General features: G+C 36.4%; 1 protein-coding gene across 5 annotated transcripts in view; it reads right to left on the bottom strand.

Annotated features, from left to right (window-relative positions):
* The window catches only part of ROBO1 (roundabout guidance receptor 1), a 1,145,453-nt gene that overhangs the window by 1,001,862 nt on the left and 122,900 nt on the right, over positions 1-20,691 (bottom strand). For all 5 annotated transcript variants that reach the window (XM_066346778.1, XM_066346776.1, XM_066346775.1 and 2 more), the window contains exon 2: positions 4,191-4,329. In XM_066346778.1, coding sequence (XP_066202875.1) covers positions 4,191-4,278 — 88 coding nt within the window. In that variant the 5' untranslated portion in view covers positions 4,279-4,329. The remainder of the gene's footprint in view (positions 1-4,190; positions 4,330-20,691) is intronic.

Raw genomic sequence — 20,691 nt, forward strand, 5'->3', positions numbered from 1 at the left:
GTGACAGATTAATTTCTGAATACATGTATAGTGAAGTTCAAACTGTTTTTTTATGATCAAACAATCACTATATAATTATAGATAATTATAAAAATGCATTCTAAATAATATGCATTTTTCTTATCACTGCCAATAACTACAATGCTATAAAAACTAAACACAAATAATCACAGAAAAAACAGTCCTGTGGACATAAACCCTTGTGGAATACAAATATGCAACATTATTAAATGATATACTGCTCACAAAAATTAGAGGATATTTCAAAATGAATATGACGCTATAAATATCCCCTCTTTTTTTTTGTGAGCAGTACATATTCCAAAAGAAACAAAGATTCCACCACAGTTCCATTTCCAAAATGTACTTTTAATTTTTTTTCTTTTTTACATTATCCCAAAGATGTTTTAAAATCTGAAATAATTGCTCAATTCTATTAAAAATCTGCTGGGCATGTGAATAATAAAAGCAAACAAAAAAAAAAAAGGAATACATGTAGATGGTATGTGTTTCCTTATTATTTCTAGACTTTTACGCAAGTCATTCTTCTTTAAAATTATTGATTTCTCTTTAGATGATTCAAACACAGGTGACTGTTAGCTCCTTGCAATTTCTTTCCTCTGGATATAACAGAAAGGAGACTGAGTGGTGGTGGACGGATAGGTGGGGAGGGTAAGCAGTAAATCATTTCAGACAATTTCACACTCAAGGCTTGTTGACATGAGGCAGGGCAAAGGAAATAACCCTGTCAGCACCTGCATCTCTAATGAAGGACCATGCCGCCGCACATTGAGAGAACAGAGAGGGAAAAATAAATCATGTTTAACTTTAAAGTGGGCTGTCAGATTTATTCAAATAGAAATACAAGCTTGCATGCTTTCCCTCCCCTTTTATTTCCATTTAAAAAATCTTACAATGTACACCTTGAAATGAACATTTTAAACAATACGTGTTGTTAAAACAAACTTTCAGTCCATCAACTGTTTGGGAAATGCGTATGTTTTAAACCTCTTATTTAACATTTGTCTCTCATTGTCTTCCTGACATCTGTTGCAATCAGAGGCAGACGTTTAACATGTAAAAGTAGGTATCTGTAAAATTATTTAGTAGCAGAGATTGACTAAACGTGTGGTATATAGTCCAGATACCTCAGGAGGTTATCACAATGGTGTTTTAAGAGTACTTTCCGTGGGTAAAAGGGATCAGGTAAATTGACCAGAGAAACGAATAGCGGTGGTTTCAATAAACGGGCAGGTTCTAATTGGCTCCAAAGGCATGGGAGGCAACAACACAAATGGTTGGAGAGGACCAACCATGTCTAGAATCTACTTCTTATTTATTACTTTTCTCTTAAAACTGATTTACTGTTGATTCCAAATGGTATTTCTTGATTTACAACTTACAAGTAATTTCTAGTCACCACCCTGGCATGCCTACCTCTTTACATACAAAATGATAAAATAGATCAGAAGTTTTAAAAGTTTCTTATATAAGGACAAACTAGAAAACAGACACACGAGCTGGGTAATCCATTGATTCCAACATTATATTAAAATAATGTTATAATATTTCATTACACCAAGTAAGCAACGCACAGTTTGGCTGAAAAATTATTTGTTATTGTGGTAATAAAACAATCTACATTATGATAGCTCTTTTTATTGCTTTTTACTCATCCCTTGAGGCACTTGTTTTTTATTTTTTTTTTTTATTTATCTGACTTTTGAAATAAATTTCTGATGAAGGAAGATATTTTCTTAAGGGGTAAAGTGGAAATAAACCAGTTGAATGAGAAGTTGTGTTTTTTCAAGTCACCGATACTTGGGTCTTTTTGTCTTTCCTCCCTCTGAGCCAGGCACTAAACTCGGCCCAGGGCCAGGGCCTCTACTGAACATAAGAAAGCTCAAACACCAAGGAAAACGTATCAGGACCTCACTTCATTCTGGGGTTAATGGGATGGCGAGGGGAGGCTGAGGCTGATGACTCCTTTCAGTAGGTGCTCTAACATTACTGACCTGAAACCCGTGCTCCTAGACAGAAGCAGTAAGGGCAATGACTTCCTATCTGCAGGCGTGCCTTCTGAAAGCTAACTGCATAGTTCCCTTGACAGGCAAATGACTTTAAATAATTCTTGAACTCTGTGGTCCTGATCAAGAAGGACATTTAACTTTATACATCTCCTTTCTTTTTTAAGGTGTCACCTTAACATGGGCCCTAAATTTACTGATTGTCTGTCTGATATATTTTAAACTAAGCAATTTGATAAGCAATTGACTGCCTTCGTAACTAATCTATATATTGCGTTGAACGATAAATTCACGTATTTTTAGTTTTCTTTAGTTTTGAAAATGCTTGTGCATACGATAGTCATTGCAGATTTTTGAGAAATCTGGGACCTACGTGTTCAAGTTGATTGATCTTCTCTGAATTTATACAATATTTTATTGAATTAAATAGGTAACTTGATATTCCATAGATAAACTATACAAACCTTAACTTTTATTCTTCTTGAAAAAAAAAAAGGCAAATTTATATTACATAGATAAATTTTACCTTTCATTCTTCTTGAATGAAATGGTAACTGTATATGCCGTAGGTAACCCTACAACCCCACCTCACCTATATTCATGCATGCATTCTTTCTTCCAGGTGTCTGTATAAATGAAGATGATTCAAACCACACTTTACCATGCTGATCTTTGATGACCTGCTCAATAACTAGAGCATGAATTTAATTTGACTTGGAGCCGTTATTAGCTTAAAGTGCTACAGTTTGCACCTAACTGCTAACAATTACACCTAAACTATATCTCTATCTGTGTATCTTTCTATATCCACTTCTATAGTCTTAGTTTTCAGAACAGTTTCATAGAAAGATCCTCTTTATCCTGACAATTTGAAAGACAGTGGATAATTTTGTATTTAAATTTTCATTTTTCATATACTTAAATAGAGCATGACATTTTTTAATGTCACCTTTTGGATATTTGGTTCATTCATTAATTTTAATCAATACTCAACAGAGCTGGGGCAAGAGAAAGGAATGTAGAAACTGGTTACAAGTAAAAACTTGTAGTATTTTAATTTGTTAATCCAAGTCAGTACAAAGTAACTAAATGTACTTTATTATAATAGACTTTAAATTTTCTGTATAACTCTACCCTATAAAAGATGGTAATGGATATAAATCCACTTGTTTGTTTACAGCGCCCTTATCTTCAAGGTCAAACTGTCAACCTTAACCCAGCAGAGGAAAAATAATTGAAGCCTCTGGAATATTTGAGAATTCTGATTTGTGTGTGGACACCCATGATAAGTTACACTTAGTTGCTGAATATTAAAATAAATGTAACAATAAAACAAACAAATAAAAACCCAATCTCACAGTTTGCTTCAACAAAACGCCATATGCTGTTCTTTTATGAATAACTTGGCTAAGTTATTAGGATTCATTAAATATATACAAATAACTACAATTGGTCCCCATAGTTTTATCATTTTCTCTAAGAGAAGAGTTGAAAGAATATTTTGATTAGTGTATAAATATTTTTTTTCTATTTTCTTCTACTATAACATTAGGTTTAGGCAATTTCTTATAAAAGAGTTTTGGTAAAGCTTTTTACAGCAATGTTATTCCAGCACCATTAATAAAATGGTGACTTCAGGGAAATAAAGCTTCTAACTTCACCAAAAAAATACTAACGGCAGCAGCAAGAGAGCAGCTGTTGCATTTTTATTCCTACATTGTTCAGCCTGGTAAGTAACATGCTACTACTCTGAAGAAATTTCAGTTATAAAAATTTCACATTTTTGGATGTTCTTTTTCTAAGGTACTAACATGCATTGTGACATTGCTATTCCTTTTGAGTTACACACTTCTTGCCTCCTAGGATTGTTCTTCCACCCATTTTCTCTCACTTACTTCGTATAATCACAGCTTACATGTTTCAGGAATACTGAGTCTTTCTAAATGTTCTCAGTTTCTCTAGGGAATTAATCAAGTCCTCTGTATAAGAATAATAGCTGATCCCTGACATTTATCAGCATACATACTGAAGAAACCATTCACACAGACTTACACGTTTCAAAGAAAAGGAAGAAATTTGATTCACGATCGACACCATAAAAATGAATGGAAAGAAAGAAGCAATACTGGTCAAGGTTAGATGACACAGAAGAATGGCACTTACCTGGAATCAGCTGGGACAGGAGCAGGCGATTCTTGGACAAGCTGAGGAGTGATATTATGACGAATAAGGGGACATGTTTCCATTTCATCTTCGTCCCTTCCTTGCATTCCACCCAGCCAGTGTTACAGGTATGGTTTACCTGGGGGAGGGGAAGAATAGAAAATTATTTTCTTAGTGGTTAGGTATGTTAAGATAAAAAATTATTAACGCCTGACCTGTGGTGGCGCAGTGGGATAAAGCATCGACCTGGAACACTGGGGTTGCTGGTTCGAAACCCTGGGCTTGCCTGGTCAAGGCACATATGGGAGTTGATGCTTCCTGCTCCTCCCCCTTTTTTCTCTCTCTCTCTCTCACTCTTCTCTCTCTAAAAATCAATAAATAAAATAAAATAAAAAATAAAAAAAAGTACTGGTGCCTGGGTTCCACCCTCACCATTAAAAAAAAAAGAAAAAAATTATTAACTTTTTGTGAAAAATTATAGTTCAAATGCACTTGCATATCATGTTTCAAAATGATAAAATATATAAGTGACTAAAATAAATACAACTTACACAGAATATATTCTAGGATACACCTTTTGAACAAATGTAGTATTTATTTTGAAAATAACTGTTCTCTTAGAGACAGATAACAAATGATTCTTTATTTTTCTCTATCCTTTAGGGGATACCAGACAAGGCATTGTGATTTTGATTTTCCACCAATTTATTAAAACATTCTCAACAGGTCTAGGAAATTTTATGGTTAGTCATTGACTAAACAAATGTTTACAGATACCATTTCCTGAATCAGTTAGTATGCTACTTTGGGGATATAGCAGAAGATAAACATATATATTTGCTCTCCATTCAGATACATAATCACCTTGAGACCACTTTATTTATATCAATTTATTAACAAATTAAAAGAAAAAAAACACACCTCTGTAGACTTTCTATTCTGAAAAAAGGTATACTGTATCAATCTTGTGGGACCCGAGAAACATGACAGTGGCTGGTGGACAACAGTGCTTTCAGTCAGGGGGTCTTTTACAAGATGCCCCTACCACACGGCAGAGTCTGTAACTACAGGCATTCAAGGGGAAGACAAACCAGTTCCGCTTGGGAGAACTGACCAAGCACACTGAAGGAGTGACATTTGAGACACAAGATGATATTTGATAACAGGAGGAAAAATACTCCCCGTATATATGGAGTCGTCTGGCTGGATGGCAGTGTTTTTCAGAATGTAATATGATAGAAGAATGAAAATACAAAAACAGGTAATAAGGAATCGCTGTGGAGTTTAATAACAGAAGATATTATCCTCCAAATTACTTAGATGCTAACTGTGGTGGAATTGTGAAGTGTCAAGAAACAACAAGGAGAGGACATTCGACCCAAAGGCATTAGTCACAGGGCAGAAACATATAATGGATGCTGACAAGGGACATTGGTAAAGGACAGAGAACAAATGGCTGTCCTTGGGGAGGGTGTCAGATAGGTGACATTATACAAGTTATACCTTGCAGGATGTGGCAAATGATTAGATTTGGGAGAAGGGATGTGGAAAGACATTTAGTCATTTAGTCTAAAATACCTAAATATACCTAGAACAATATACAACGTAATTTGTCCTGAAGAAAAATAAAGTTCCAACACACATTTCTGTGATACTCAAAGTGCCAGCTTGAAAAAAAAATGACCAACTCTATTCTGTAGGTTTATCTGCACAGATCTACTGTCAACTTGTCTACCCTACCTGGTCTATGCTTAGTTATTACTTCCCTCTGCAAAGTCCGTTGCCAAGTTTTCCTGTAGCAGAGCTGCCTAAGCCTCCTGCTAGGCAGCTAAGATCACCGGACCTCACGGAAGACTTCTGACAATTATTTCTTCTTCCTTAAGAATTCTACAAACAGCTCCTATTGGGGCTGGAAGACCTCCACAGAAATATTCTTGATTACTACTCCTAAGTTCCTGTTTGTTGTCCTTCCTCCTTGTCTTGGGGCTAACGTCCTTATTTATAACTTTGCTTATCCTAATATATCAGTCATATACGACAGCTTTCATGTATGACCTCTTTTAAGCGTCAAATGAGAGTAGAAAGCAGATTAGATTTCAGAGAAGTGCCAACCTAGATGAGGAGTTCTCCTCTTCGATGCGTACTATGCAGTTGTTAGTTTGACCGTAGGCTCCTTCTCAGGGTTATTCAGTGGCTGTTTTGGACTGTAGTCGCATTTCTCAGTGATGTCCAGATTATTGGTTCTTCCAGAGAAAACGCACCCATGTGCTGCACACTAGTGATGTCTGCTTGACTGGGTTTAGATATAATAGTTGTCGTCTCTCATCGGATTCTACTTGCCTCGGGATTCTTCCATCTTTCTCCTCACTGTAATATGTATTTCAGTATTGGGTGCATTAGACAACAGAGGCCCTGTTTTGGAATAAACCTTAGACCTCTGATTCCTTACCTGTGTTGTTTTACCTTAGCTTTTGATGTAAATAAAAACATATGTGAATTTAGAAGCTGTTTATGGTTTGCTTTTTATTTAAAAATTTAGAATAGCCCTGGCCGGTTGGCTCAGCGGTAGAGCGTCGGCCTGGCGTGCGGGGGAACCGGGTTCGATTCCTGGCCAGGGCACATAGGAGAAGTGCCCATTTGCTTCTCCACCCCCCACCCCCCCCCTCCTTCCTCTCTGTCTCTCTCTTCCCCTCCAGCAGCCAAGGCTCCATTGGAGCAAAGATGGCCCGGGCGCTGGGGATGGCTCCTTGACCTCTGCCTCAGGCGCTAAAGTGGCTCTGGTCCCGGCAGAGCGACGCCCGGAGGGGCAGAGCCTCGTCCCCTGGTGGGCAGAGCCTCGCCCCTGGTGGGCGTGCCGGGTGGATCCCGGTCGGGCGCATGCAGGAGTCTGTCTGACTGTCTCTCCCCGTTTCCAGCTTCAGAAAAATACAAAAAAAAAATAATAAAATAAAAATAAAAATAAAAATTTAGAATGATTATATTAAAGTGCATTTTAAAGTATATTTAAGCTGCGACTTTCATTTCTATAGTTAAGTACACTTTTTTTCTCTTCTTTTCCAAATGAGAGGAGGAGAGATAGACAAAGTTCAGCATCTGCCTGACTGGGATCTACCTGGCAACCCCCATCTGGGGCTGATGCTCTGTCCATCTTGGACCATGCTTGCAACCAAGCTATTTTTAGTGCCTGAGGCGGAGGCTCCATGGAGCCATCCTCAGTGCCTGGGGCTGATGCACTTAATCAAGGCATGGCTGCAGAAGGAGAAGTAGAGACAGAGAGAGAGAGAGAGAGAGAGAGAGAGAGAGAGAAGGGGAGGCAGGGAGAAGCAGATGGTCGTTTCTCCTGTGTGCCCTGACCAGGGATCAAACCTGGGACAGTCACATGCTGCGCTGACACTCTACCACTGAGCCAACTGACCAGTGCCATTTTAATAATTTCATAAACAATTATATATAGTTTATTAGTAGCAGGTAGTATTGAGAAAATAAAGACCCTTATCAATCATGTACATTCTTCATTTAAAATTGTTGCTGTATCCATAAAAAAATAAACCTGAAAATATAAATATTTACTATGGTTAGTTGAACTTCTGCAAGTTATACAAACTGGAAGATATTATTTCAAACTTTTATAATATTTTAGTATGAATGTCCATCGCAAATTTTAATTATCTAAGGAAAAGTCTGTAAATTTACACAGTAAATAGCTAGTAATATACCATGATTTTAAGAAATGGCCCCTAGCTTGACCAGGCAGTGATACAGTGGATAGAGTATAGCACTGGGACGCATAGGACCCAGGTTTGAAACCCCGAAGTTGCCGGCTTGAGTGCAGGCTCATCTGATTTGAGCGAGGCTCACCAGATTGAGCCCAAGGTCACTGGCTTGAGCAAAAGATCTCTCACTCTGCTGTAGTCCCTGGTCAAGGCACATATGAGAAGTAATCAATGAACAACTAAAGAGACTAAGGAGCCACAATGAAGAATTGATGCTTCTTATCTCTCTCCCTTCCTGTCTGTCTGTCTGTCCCTATCTGTCCCTCTCTCTGTGTCACAAAACAAAACAAAAAAAAGAAATGGCCCCCAAATCAGATGTGGCAGATGCCTTATTTGCTATGCACATACACAATAATGTCTTGAAGTTGTGATCCTCTGGGCCCTTTCTGAAGATGAAACTAACTCAAGGTCAGATATAAACTTTATAGCGAACACACTAACTTCTCATTTAAAATCACACCTTTTGATATGTTAATAATATGACAATTAATTTTAATAAAGAATGAGATATACATAGTTTAACTGTTCTCTGAATATTACAATATAGTAAATTCAACAACCACAACCAGAAACCCAATGCATATAAGGGCAATTTTTCTCATACTTGTGTCTATACGGTGCTATTATCCAAATGTTAAGAATGTATATACATTTGGTTCTGAATTAAAGAAACTAACACGGTACGGGATGGAGAAAACTGTCACAATATTCCTTTATCTTGTGAAATATTCGGCTTAACATGAGGTAACAGAATTACTTAAATAGTGTAAAATAGAACCTTCTTGGGAATGATAAGTGTTTGAGAGGAATACAGTGCTGAGTGAAGAAGCATAGATGGTATAACCAAACTAGGCGAACCTCAGCTCTGCCGCTCAGATGTTGACTTTGGGCAGGCAATTCCGGCTCTCATAGTCTCACCTTTCCTAAAGAGTGAACATCAATATTCACTTATTGGATGCCTTCTCTATTGCCCAATATCTATTAATATCATCATGACACAACTTCAGAAAGCATCCAATGCTTTTATTATCCTTCAGGATAATAACAAAACCAGTCTTGGATTTTTATTTACCTGTTGCTTAATTTCTGAGTAATGTCTGTTTTAGGTTCCACTTGCAAGATATTAGGGGTTTTGATTTATTTAAATGAACTTTTTTAAGATAATATTTATATATTATAAAATAAACCCATTTAGAGAGTAAAGGTTCAAATTTGACAAACTTATAGAGCCATGTAACGTCCACCCCAAACAAGATATACTTTCCTCAGAGCCCTTGGTGTTAAAAGCTAACATGTTAAGTAAGTGTGATGTGCACGTGTAAATGTTGCTAATGTACATATTGCTAATGCACATTTTCAAATAATATTAAATATAATCATTAATAAATATAAAAATGGACTGCTCTGTCCCATACTTTTAAAAGGATGATTGCCACAGACTTTTCAAAAATATATTTATGGAAAATCTTATTCTCTGATTACTATAAAATTCCATGGAAAGAAAAAAGCATTCCTTAAGAAATTAATTTTTGACTTTGTTGAAGCAAGCATTTACATAAATGTCTCTATAGGCAAATATTTTGGCTTACTTAAAAGAACACAAACATGTTCTAAGCTTATTATTGCAACATGGTAACTATTTTTCAGCTTCCTCAGAAGCTGGTAGCATAGGTAGTACTGGCTTCCTCTCTCACTCTTCGTATTTGGAAAGACAGAAACTATATTTACAGATGCTTTCCTAGTTATTAGCCAAAATTTATCCTCCTTCAAGTTATACTGTGATTCCGTTATTTTTTTTCTCAGTTAACAATACAAAGTGCTCAGGAGAACCAAAATATTTTAAAAGTCTTGTCTTCTCAACCCGTTCATCTCATTCAGCTTAATTATCTTCGGATGAGTCAAAAGTTAGGGGAGTTGAAGAAGTACAAGAACATAACAAAATCAACAACTGTTGATCATCTTTGTCCTAGTCTTAGAAAAAAGAAACAACAGTGGATAATAATAGCTGTGTCTAAAAACTGTCTTTATGAGAACAATGACCAGAAAAGGCCAGCCTCATTTTGATTTTCCATGTAACTGACAAACCAGTCAAGAATCCACAAATAGAGTAAGGAGTCTTTTCTCTCCTTACAGATGAGACAGACTGAAGTTTGCTCTACGCAAATAGAACTATCTTCCTAGGGCTCATAAAGGAAAACCAATCATCAAAGTTAAAGGTCTTTATTCAAAGAAGTTTTCATAAATTCTAAAACGTTTTCTTAAAAAGTAAGAATCCAAAATTTGTTTTTATGAGAGCTACAATTAAACTAATAATCAATAAATATTTTGAATAGCTAATGTATGAAGAGCTCTGTGCAAGACAGTGAAGATTCAAATTTATGTGAAACAAATCGCTTTCTCATGTTAGAGCAGTGGATGATTTATTACATATGACTGACAAGAATTGAAAAGATTAAGTAGGCCAGGGAGGAAGTTCTCTGAAGGTGGAAAGAGGACTTGGCTGATTTGGGTTTTAACAGGTACATTGGAGTTACACAACTGGATAAACTGTGAAGAGACATTCTGTTAGGGGACATATGTGATGTGCAGATTCACTGTGGCTACCATGGAAATTTTGTGTAAAAACAAATATGTACAATATATAAAGTACTTCATAGTTTACTTCTTTCTGTGTTTGGCCATCTGTATTAGGACAATAATTAATATCTCATGTATTCCATATGAGATGAATTCTGAATCTTTATATAAGACTTGTCTGCATAAATGTATGTAGTTAGCAAGTAAGTGAACTGGCATTAACTGGACTATTTTTCTTACCACAAAATCTAAATGTCAAACAATAGGAAATTCTTAAATGCAAGAATAAGCGAGGTTTTTTGTTCTAATCAACAGTGTGATAGCACATGGAAATATAAATTTGGCAACAGTCCTATAAACACGGTAGTAAAAGTAAGTCAAGATAAAATAAGCCATGTAGAATATTAGTGTATTCTAGTGTGAATGGTGAATAGGATCTTACATAAAGGTTTAATAAGTGGGGTAAAAAGAGGAAATGCACATAAGATGTTGCAAAAAGGCTGCAGAATTTTGTGATACATGGGGCAGTGAAGGTAGAAGGAAGGAAGGAAGGAAGGAAGGAAGGAAAAAAGGAAGGAAGGAAGGAAGGAAGGAAGGAAGGAAGGAAGGAAGGAAAAAGGAAGGAAGAAAAAAAGGAAGGAAGGAAGGAAGGAAGGAAGGAAGGAAGGAAGAAAAGAAGGATGGAAGGGAGGGAGGGAGGGAGGGAGGAATAGGGAGGGAGGGAGGGAGGGAGGGAGAGAGGGAGGGAGGGAGAGAGGGAGAGAGGGAGGGAGGAAGGAAGGAAGGAAGGAAGGAAGGAAGGAAGGAAGGAAGGAAGGAAGGAAGGAAGGAAGAAGGGAAGGGAGGGAGGGAGGGAGGGAGGAAAAAGAAAGAGAAGAGAAAGAAAGGAATAAATGGCATTTTTCCCTCAAAAAAATCTCATCTAGGCAACAGTAAAGCTTAATAAGAAATGTGTGTGTGTGTTTGTGTATGTGTAATTTTTGTAAATGACTGGCTGATCTACTCTTACTCTATAGTTCTCTAGAATAATATAATAATATACACATCTCTATAGTTATCTCTACTATGAATTTTGTAATTGCTTCTGTGTAGTTGTGGGTACATTTACTTTGAAATATTAAGAGTTCGAGGTATATAATAACTTCTAAAATTACAAGCTTAATATTTTCATATAGACAAGGCAAAATTGTCACTGAATTGTTGTGAAATTAGAATACTTTCACATTTCCTATACAGAGTGCAATATTTTAAAATCCATATAGTATTCCATATAAAACAGAGTACTTAAAGCACAGTCATATGGATATATTTAAAACTTTATTGCATATACACACACTTGCCTTATAATTCATTTACAATATGTTTGACTTTTTATATAACTAGGGAACATTTTCCTTATAAAAGGAGGCAAATACTATACATTTAGCCAAATGTTTAAATTATCATAAAGCCCAAATTATTAATATTCTAGATTTAAAGTATCATTACTAACTTTCTGATTTTATTTATATACATGAATTGTGTAAAGCACAAAAAGGTTTATTAGTCCCATGTATACAGAGATGTTATGATCAATTAATAATCAGAGAGTAATGTGAAACATATATTATACATCCTTTTAGAATTCATACTCTTCAGCTTAAATCAAATTCAGAAAAAAAGTGCCAATACTGAATTATTTGTGGTCACTCAAGATTCGCCTGTTGAAATCCAATTCCCATGATGGTATTAGGATGTGGGGCTTTGGGGAGGTGATTAGGTCATCAACGAGATTAGTGTTCTCCTGAAAGAGATCCCAGAGACTCGGAGAGAGAAGAGACACCGTATCTGCCAGGGTCTTGACCTTGGACTTCCCAGCCTCCAGAACTATGAGAAATTAATATCTGTTGTTCATAAGTCACCCAGTCTAAGGTTATTTAGTTATGGCAGCCCAAGGCCTAAGACAAGAAGCATTTGGCCATATAGAGCTAATGTGAATGTTATGAATCTGCTGTCGTTTTCCTAAGCCATGCAAAAATTTGAACTTCTGATCCTCTCATACATTTCACTGACTAGAGTGTTGAAAGATACAGTGAGGGAATCGATCATTAATAATTTTAAAAGGAAAACATTAAAATAAATAATGCCAACTTGAAGTAAAAATGAACCTCACTAACCCCATTGCATGTACTAAAGATGCTTCTGTATTACATTTTCAGGAGAATCATCACAATAAAGGACAAAGTATTATATTGCTACAAAATAAAAACCAGAACATTAGATAGTTCTTTAAGCATTGCACATGGGGCATTCAAAATACCTGATTGACATCTTTATATCAAGTACCTTGAGCAGCCTGAAGGGGATCAAATTAACAATCACTAAAGGTTCTACCTAATGTTGGGTCTCCTTCCCGCATGGTGGTGCCGCACCAGTGGTTTAAAGCTACGCTGGGTGACTTTTGGATTAGATACTGTAATGTAGTGCATTCCAATAATTCACATTTGCATTGCAAGATTAAAATTTTTAATCAATAAAGACAGTAAGATAGTCGCCAACAACTGACTAGACCACGTTATCAATAAGATGGAAGAGCAGCTATGCACAAAAGTAAACAACGTTCTGTCCACAGGGCGCGATGACGATGAGCAGCCATTTCTCTGCTGTAGCTACCACCATCATTAAAGAATCAATGGCAAATTAAACTGCACAGATCCTTCGGGGGCAAGGCAGAAAGAACGCACAACAGGAAATGCAGAGAGGTTCAAATCAATTGTTCACCCTAAACGCTGGGAAGTTCATTAGTCTTGCTAATATAAAGGCAAAGGGTAAAGACAACAAAATGGGAATTTTATCTTCTTTCCATTTCAATTACAGGACTGCCTCAAGCAACCTCGTTTTCAGACTTGTTCAAAACAAAAGATTGCATTCATATATTAGTGGAATTACATTAATAAGAAAGTTTAAAAAATAATTTTGCTAAAAGAAATTCTATATGTAAAAATATAGAAGGTAAAAGTTTAATAGGAAGAAAAAGTCATCAGAATTTTGTTTTCTTTTCTTACGTTTTAGCTAAAATGAAAATCGTTTACTCCAAGCGCTCTTTTTGAAATGAATGTTCCCCTTCACAGAGATGGATTATTAAAAGTAGATTCATGGATACAAAGCCATGAGTCAAAAAAAGCAATTTTCAAACAAGAGCAATTTTTTAAAAAAATGCAGCGCTCACCATAGCGCCGTCAGATGAATTCCGTGCCCACTTGACCTTCAATCATATTTTTCATTTTATCTTTTTTGATGAAAATTAGTAGGCACCTGATGTTTGGTCATCCTAGCTGAAAGTAAATCCAGTTGCAAACATATTTTTTTTTTTCTGGAAAATGTCATCTTTCAAGTAAAGCAAGATGGAAATAAACATCAATAGCTTCACTGTCCTAAAAATAAGTATTGCCTCAATAAGCTAGATTTATCTTAGCACTGCAAACAAAAATAGAGGAAATTGGGCATTGGTTTGGTTCAAGAAAAGTTTCCTACAAAGCTGGCGCGGCTTGACACTTATTCTAGAAGGAGAAATGTGGGGTAAGAGAAAAGGAGAGAACACAAGAATTAGAGAAGATAAGAGACGCTGAGCAGTTGATTTAGCAAACATGTCGTGCTGGCCGCTCCTGGAATTAACAACAGACCAATCGCACAGCACGTGAGGTTAGTTACCTGCTGAACGTTTCAGCCTCCAGAGAGTGTGGCTGTGCTCACACTCCGCTCTGTGTAATCTAAGTGAAAAGGAATGTCTTGTGATTTTTCACTTTAGAAACCAAGACTTCAATTAAAGCCAGCTAGCTACCCTGCAAATTAAAGGTGAAAAATCCAAGCTGTGCTACCTTGAAGCTTCAATACATACAATTAAAATATCCAATGAAGTAAAAGAATAAAAAGGATATGTAATGGATGGAAATATGATGTTGCTATTAGATCGTTTTGTCTAAAAACCAAACAATAATATACCAACAAGTTATAATGACTATACTCATGTCACTATACCTCATTCATTTAATGATATTTCCTTGAGAACCTATTATGTAGCAACCCAAGATTCAAAAATGAATAGGATACATTCCCTGCTCAGGAGGGGCTTATATATTGACAGTGAGAAGCAGATGAAGATGAATAAATATAGGTGATAATTTCCATAGCAGTTAAATAGAATGCGGTCCCATGAGATCGCAGAGAGAAAAAAGCAACCAGGCTTCTGGGAAATTAGAAAACCGTCATCTTAGAAGTGAATATTTCAGGTGGATCCTGCAGAAAGAACAATTGTTGCTCAGGCCAGAAGTTCAGGGCTGCAGAGGACTGGAACTTCAGTGAAAGTACCAACTGAGCAAAACCATACAGGAGCGTCTGTCTGAAGAACCAGTAACGGTTTTGTTTGGATGACATTTCAGGGGACAAATATGTGATTCAAAAGGACTCTGACATATTAGAAAAGGGGTCCTCAAACTACAGCCGGTGGGCCGCATGCAGCCCCCTGAGGCCATTTATCCGGCCCCCGCCGCACTTCCGGAAGGAGCACCTCTTTCATTGGTGGTCAGTGAGAGGAGCACATTGACCATCTCATTAGCCAAAAGCAGTCCCATAGTTCCCATTGAAATACTGGTCAGTTTGTTGATTTAAATTTACTTGTTCTTTATTTTAAATATTGTATTTGTTCCCGTTTTGTTTTTTTACTTTAAAATAAGATATGTGCAGTGTGCATATTTATTCATAGTTATTTTTATAGTCTGGCCTTCCAATGGTCTGAGGGACACTAAACTGGCCCCCTGTGTAAAAAGTTTGGTGACCTCTGTATTAGAAGGCCAGAATACAAAGGGTTTTCTGTGCAGAAAATATGCTTAAGCAGAAGAATCAATTGAAAAAAGTACTTTCTAGGAAAAAAATTTGTGAATCACAGACGTGAAGTAGGAAAGTGTATATTTCATGAACCTGCACTGTTCACGACTATAATATTCTATAAAACTAGTGCCGTGTCTGTCATGTCGTAAATACTGAACATTTGTTGAATTAATAAATGGATGTATGCACAGAGTAATATGAACACAGTGATATGCCTCTGAATTAATGTACTTGCAGAGCAAACAGGTACAAACACCAAAGCTATTAATATTCATGAAGTCCAGGTATCTATAAAGGTTGCCATTACATTAGGCAAGAACTTGTGGTGTTTAAAAACAGAGGACACTTAGAGAAACATTATACTTACCCATATCAAATATAACAAAATGTACTTGGTTATGACTGTGGGTTGCTTTTCTTTGCTAAACAAATTAATTTCAAACATACTGCCTTAAATGCGTCTAGAGACCTAAAATTGGTTCAATTCTTTTGGGAGATGAGTCACAGCATCATTTCTAAATGAATGTGACATTTAAATTAAAATCTATTACTTTGGGTTTGATTTATTTTTTTAGTGCCTAAATAACTATGTTTTTTTTTACAACTATTCATGTTAAAGTTCTATATTAATTTTCAAGCTGTGAGCAGATTGCAGATTAATACCTAAATGAGCTGCAAATTTCTATATTGCTTAAGAGAAAATAGCTCTGGAAATATAATTATCCAAAATTCACGTAGAGCTTAGTCAATCTCTGCAATTGCTTTCACTTGTATTGAGTTAGTTTATGAAGATATAGCAGCGGAGAGTTGACAGAAGGAGCAAGCATTAAATTTCACACTATTAGTAATGCTATACTAAGAGAGATTAATGAAATAATAAAAAGGATGTCGGAAGTACTTTTTAATATGTCAACATACACAAAGGCATAACAAAAAGATTCACACAAAAGGCTGTGTGTGAAAGATGGGGGCAGGGTTCTGTGACTGGGAATTGTGTTACCTGCATTCTGGAAGGCAATGGTTTTTGAAAGGCATTTAGATTTAAAGTACTCAGTGTTCCTTTGAATGTCCTCAGCAGAACCAGAAATGGAGGATTCAATTTTCAAAGATAATTGTGTCAGATAACTGTCTCATGTCTTTTCAGAAAGAATCTGATAAACACCTAATTACTAACCAAATGATTCTACAGCTACATTGCTGGGCTGATACGAAGCCTACGGAGAAAAGGACCTGGCCACTCAATGCAGCAGGAGAGAAACACAGTGAGAATGTAAATTAGTTTCATTTATTTCGCTAATAAAATCTTGCCAACTATCTTAAAGAAATAATTTATCACTTTAAAAAAAAAAAAAGGAGAAATTTCAACGTAAAACCAATTATAGCCACAGAAATAACCTCTCACCACAACCCATCTAAAACAACCTACTGAAAATAAAAACAGGTTCAGCTGGATTTTCAGGCAATTTTTTTTTTTTTTTTGAGGGGGAGCAAGCTTTGTGTAACTATACTGATGCTATTAGGATGGGAAAAGAAAAATCTTAATTTCTTGAATGTTTTAATTGAGTTCAACTCTTTTAATAAAGATATCAGCCATACATGCATGACTATTCATTTTCAAATGTATCATATGTTGTATGGACACTTAGCTGGACTCTCAACTTCTTCTGATTGTGATTGCCTCATATTCCTGGTGTTTATTTGCTATTTTCGGTTGCCCTGTGTATTGATTGAATGTCTAAAATTAAGGCCCAATATTATGTCTCCCTTTGACGTCTGGTCAGATCGGGATAGCCCTAAGTGGCCTCAAGTTTCCCTGGCCACGCCTTTCCTATGGATAAGGTGCTTCACCCAAACAACCTTCCTTATCAAGGGGCCCAGGCTCGGTTCCTGCTCACCTCTGATCATTAACTTTCAGTATCTGGCCAGCCATGGAATTATTCAAACAAGGGAATCGCACACTCCTGGGAGAACCAGGACACTCCACTCTCTCGACACTACAAAGCCTGTCTCCCGTTTACTCTGGTCCTTCGCTCTGTTTCAGAGTGCAACCTCCCGGTGACCCTGCACTGCATGGGGTGTCCTTTTCCCTAAGACTGTGGTCGATGTGAGTCATGAATGGTGAGGATCTTGTTTGCCCAGGGTTGGTTGGCTGTCCTGTGTTCAACCACCTCCATGAAGCTATGGCGAGAATCCTTCCTTCACCAACAGGGTGCACATGACGTGATTAAAGTATCACAGGGTCTGGGGCATGGGGGACACGATGCGATATGTTGAGTGAGACACTTGAAACCATGTCAACACAATAAATTAAAAATGATAAATAAATATTTAAAAACACTATAGGGCCACTCAATTTGGTTTAAAGCAGAGACCTCCTCTTTATTTAAATAAATAAGCATTTGAGTGGTATAGGTCCAGGGTGACTGCCACACCCTGGACATCTGGAAGTGCAAATAAAGTAATTGAAGGCTCTGAGTAAAATGCTGTCTTAAGTCTATGCATTTACTGACATGTATTGAACACTTTCCTCAAGACCCTCAGATAATCCCTATTGGTTCAGTGCAGCAATTTTCAAACTTTTTTACCACATGACACACATAAATTAATTACTAAAATTATGTAGCACACCAAAATATATATATATTTTTGCTGATATGACAGGAAAAGATATCATTTTGATTGATTTACAAAGAAAAATAATAATACTAGTAACTCCCTATCTTTTTTACTCCAAAGTGACTTTTTAAGAAATCAGGTGCCTATACTTGGATATAAGGATTTCTGGTAGGAAGAATTAATCAATCAGACACAATCTTATTATGTGACATGACCAATAAAATGCAATTCTATTATCTGACCTATATATTTATGGTTCAAGACAGGGCATTTTCATCAGATGGTTATTGTTGTGTTGGCTGTTTCATTGTTTTAATCTGATAATCTAAAGGAAAAGAGGTCAGTGACCCTGACTAAATTATCAGGTACTACATGTTCTATAAATTCTCGTGGAACACTGGTTGAAAAGCACTGGCCTACTAGTTACTTGTGTCATAAAATGATAGAAGATAAAGTAAAAATAGGAACATACTGACTCAAAACAAAAACAATACCTTTCTTTTTTTTACTTTTTTGACAGAGTCAGAGAAAGGGTCAAAGAGGACAGAGAGACAGACAGAAAGGGAGAGATATGAGAAGCATCAATTCTTTGTTGCCGCTCGTTAGTTGTTCATTGATTGCTTTATCATATGTGCCTTGACCAAGGAGCTAGAACAGAGCAAGTGACCTCTTGCTCAAGCCAGAGAACTCTGAGCTCAAGCCAGTGACCATGGGGTCACGTCTATGATTCCACGCTCAAGCCAGTGACCAGGCGCTCAATCTAGGTGAGCCTACGCTCAAGCCAGTGAACTCAGGGTCTCAAACCTGGTCCTCTTCATCCCAGTCCAACACTCTATCCATTGCATCACCACCTGGTCAGGCAACAATACATTTCATTACCAAAAAATAGTCAGAAACGGTATTGATCCAATGAACAGTTAAAGATCACTGTATTTCAGCAATTTATACTAAACAGGTTTTCTTATGTAGAAGTTGTTCTTTAAAAGATGTTTTCATCTAAAATATAAGATGATAACTCCTTAGCAGAGGGAATTTTGTTTTCATTTCTTTCATATTTTTCACTTTCTCTATTTGCCACAATTATTATTATTTTTTTTGTCCCAAGTTACCATTATTTTAAGCCAGTTTGAGACCAGAGTAAAAAAGCCTTGATCAGGGTAGAGGAAGAAAAAAATAATTAAAAATAACTACAGGGAGTGGAAGAAAACTTACTTTTCTTCTTTAAAATTAGCATAAGATGATTATTTAGCCTGACCTGTGGTGGCACAGTGAATAACAGTGTTGACCTGGAATGCTGAGGTCACTGGTTTGAAACCCAGGGCATGCCCAGTCAAGGTACATATGGGAATTGATGCTTGTTGCTCCTCCCCCTTCTCTCTCTCTCTCTTTTTCCTCTCTAAAAAACTGAATAAATATAAATCTTTAATGTGATTATTTAAAAAGAATTATTGTATACCTTTACATATATACACTATATTAAAGCCCTTAAAGATGGTTCAGTTTTTAAAAATAGTGAAATACTAAAATATAAGGAAACCATAGGTAAAATAGTACATTTCAGCAATTACAAGATTCTGGAAATAATAGAGTTTTAGTTATTTCTCTATTTTAGTCACTTTTAAGATCAGGAAATGATGTGAGCTTTCAGGAATAAAGAACATTTTTTTTTGCAAAGTAAATATACATTTAAATAGAATTTTCAAAGTTAAATATCAAATTTATAATTCTTTTGTGTGTGTGTGTATGTGTGTGAAACAGACACACAGAGAGAGACAGAGAGAGGAATAGACAGGGACAGACAGACAGAAAGGGAGAGAGATGAGAAGCATCAACTTTTCATTGCGGCACCTTAGTTGTTCATTGATTGCTTTCTCATATGTGCCTTGACCAGGGGGCTACAGCAGACTGAGTGACCCCTTGCTCGAGCCAGCGACCTTGGACTCAAGCTGGTGAGCCTTGCTCAAACCAGATGAGCCTGTGCTCAAGGTGGCAACCTCAAAGTTTGGATTTGGGTCTTCCATGTCCCAGTCTTATGCTATATTCACAGCACCCCCACCTGGTCAGGCTGATTCTATCTTAATAAATGGATCAAAGATTAAAATTTATTCTGTGAGTGATCCCCCATTCCCTAATATTAAATAACAGTACTAAATTTCTATATACTCTATCTTTTGCAAGGTAAAAATAACGTGAAATGTCATTACTTGGTCAACTTATTTTATGGTCTGTTTCCTAGAAAATTCCATCACACTACAAATAGCTAATTTTCTATTTTTTGTTCAAGGCAATCTTATCATCTTTGCTTTTTGTATCTTGTTCTCTCAAGTCAATTATTCAATTATTTTCACCAGAGTTCAAACGTGTTCTACTATCTCACAACTTCAAACACGATACAAAAGAAAAAAATTATAGCCAGAACTATGTGTTACTTGACTCTTTCCTTACCAAATAAAGTTATGGGTCTAAGTTCCTTTAGAAAAGTTGTTGATTTAGTCTGTATTGTCTTAATCTCCCTTTGCTTTTCTTACCACTCCAGTCTGACTTCTACGGTACTGAAAAACTTCTCACTAAGGTAACCAATGGCTTCCTTTACACTAAAGAAGGGCTGTTGGAAATATCCAACAATTTACTGCCTGTTCTTTGGAAAACACATCTTGGCACCTATTTTG

This window comes from Saccopteryx leptura, chromosome 8 (assembly GCF_036850995.1).
Source record: "Saccopteryx leptura isolate mSacLep1 chromosome 8, mSacLep1_pri_phased_curated, whole genome shotgun sequence".
NCBI classification, from domain to species: Eukaryota; Metazoa; Chordata; class Mammalia; order Chiroptera; family Emballonuridae; genus Saccopteryx; species Saccopteryx leptura.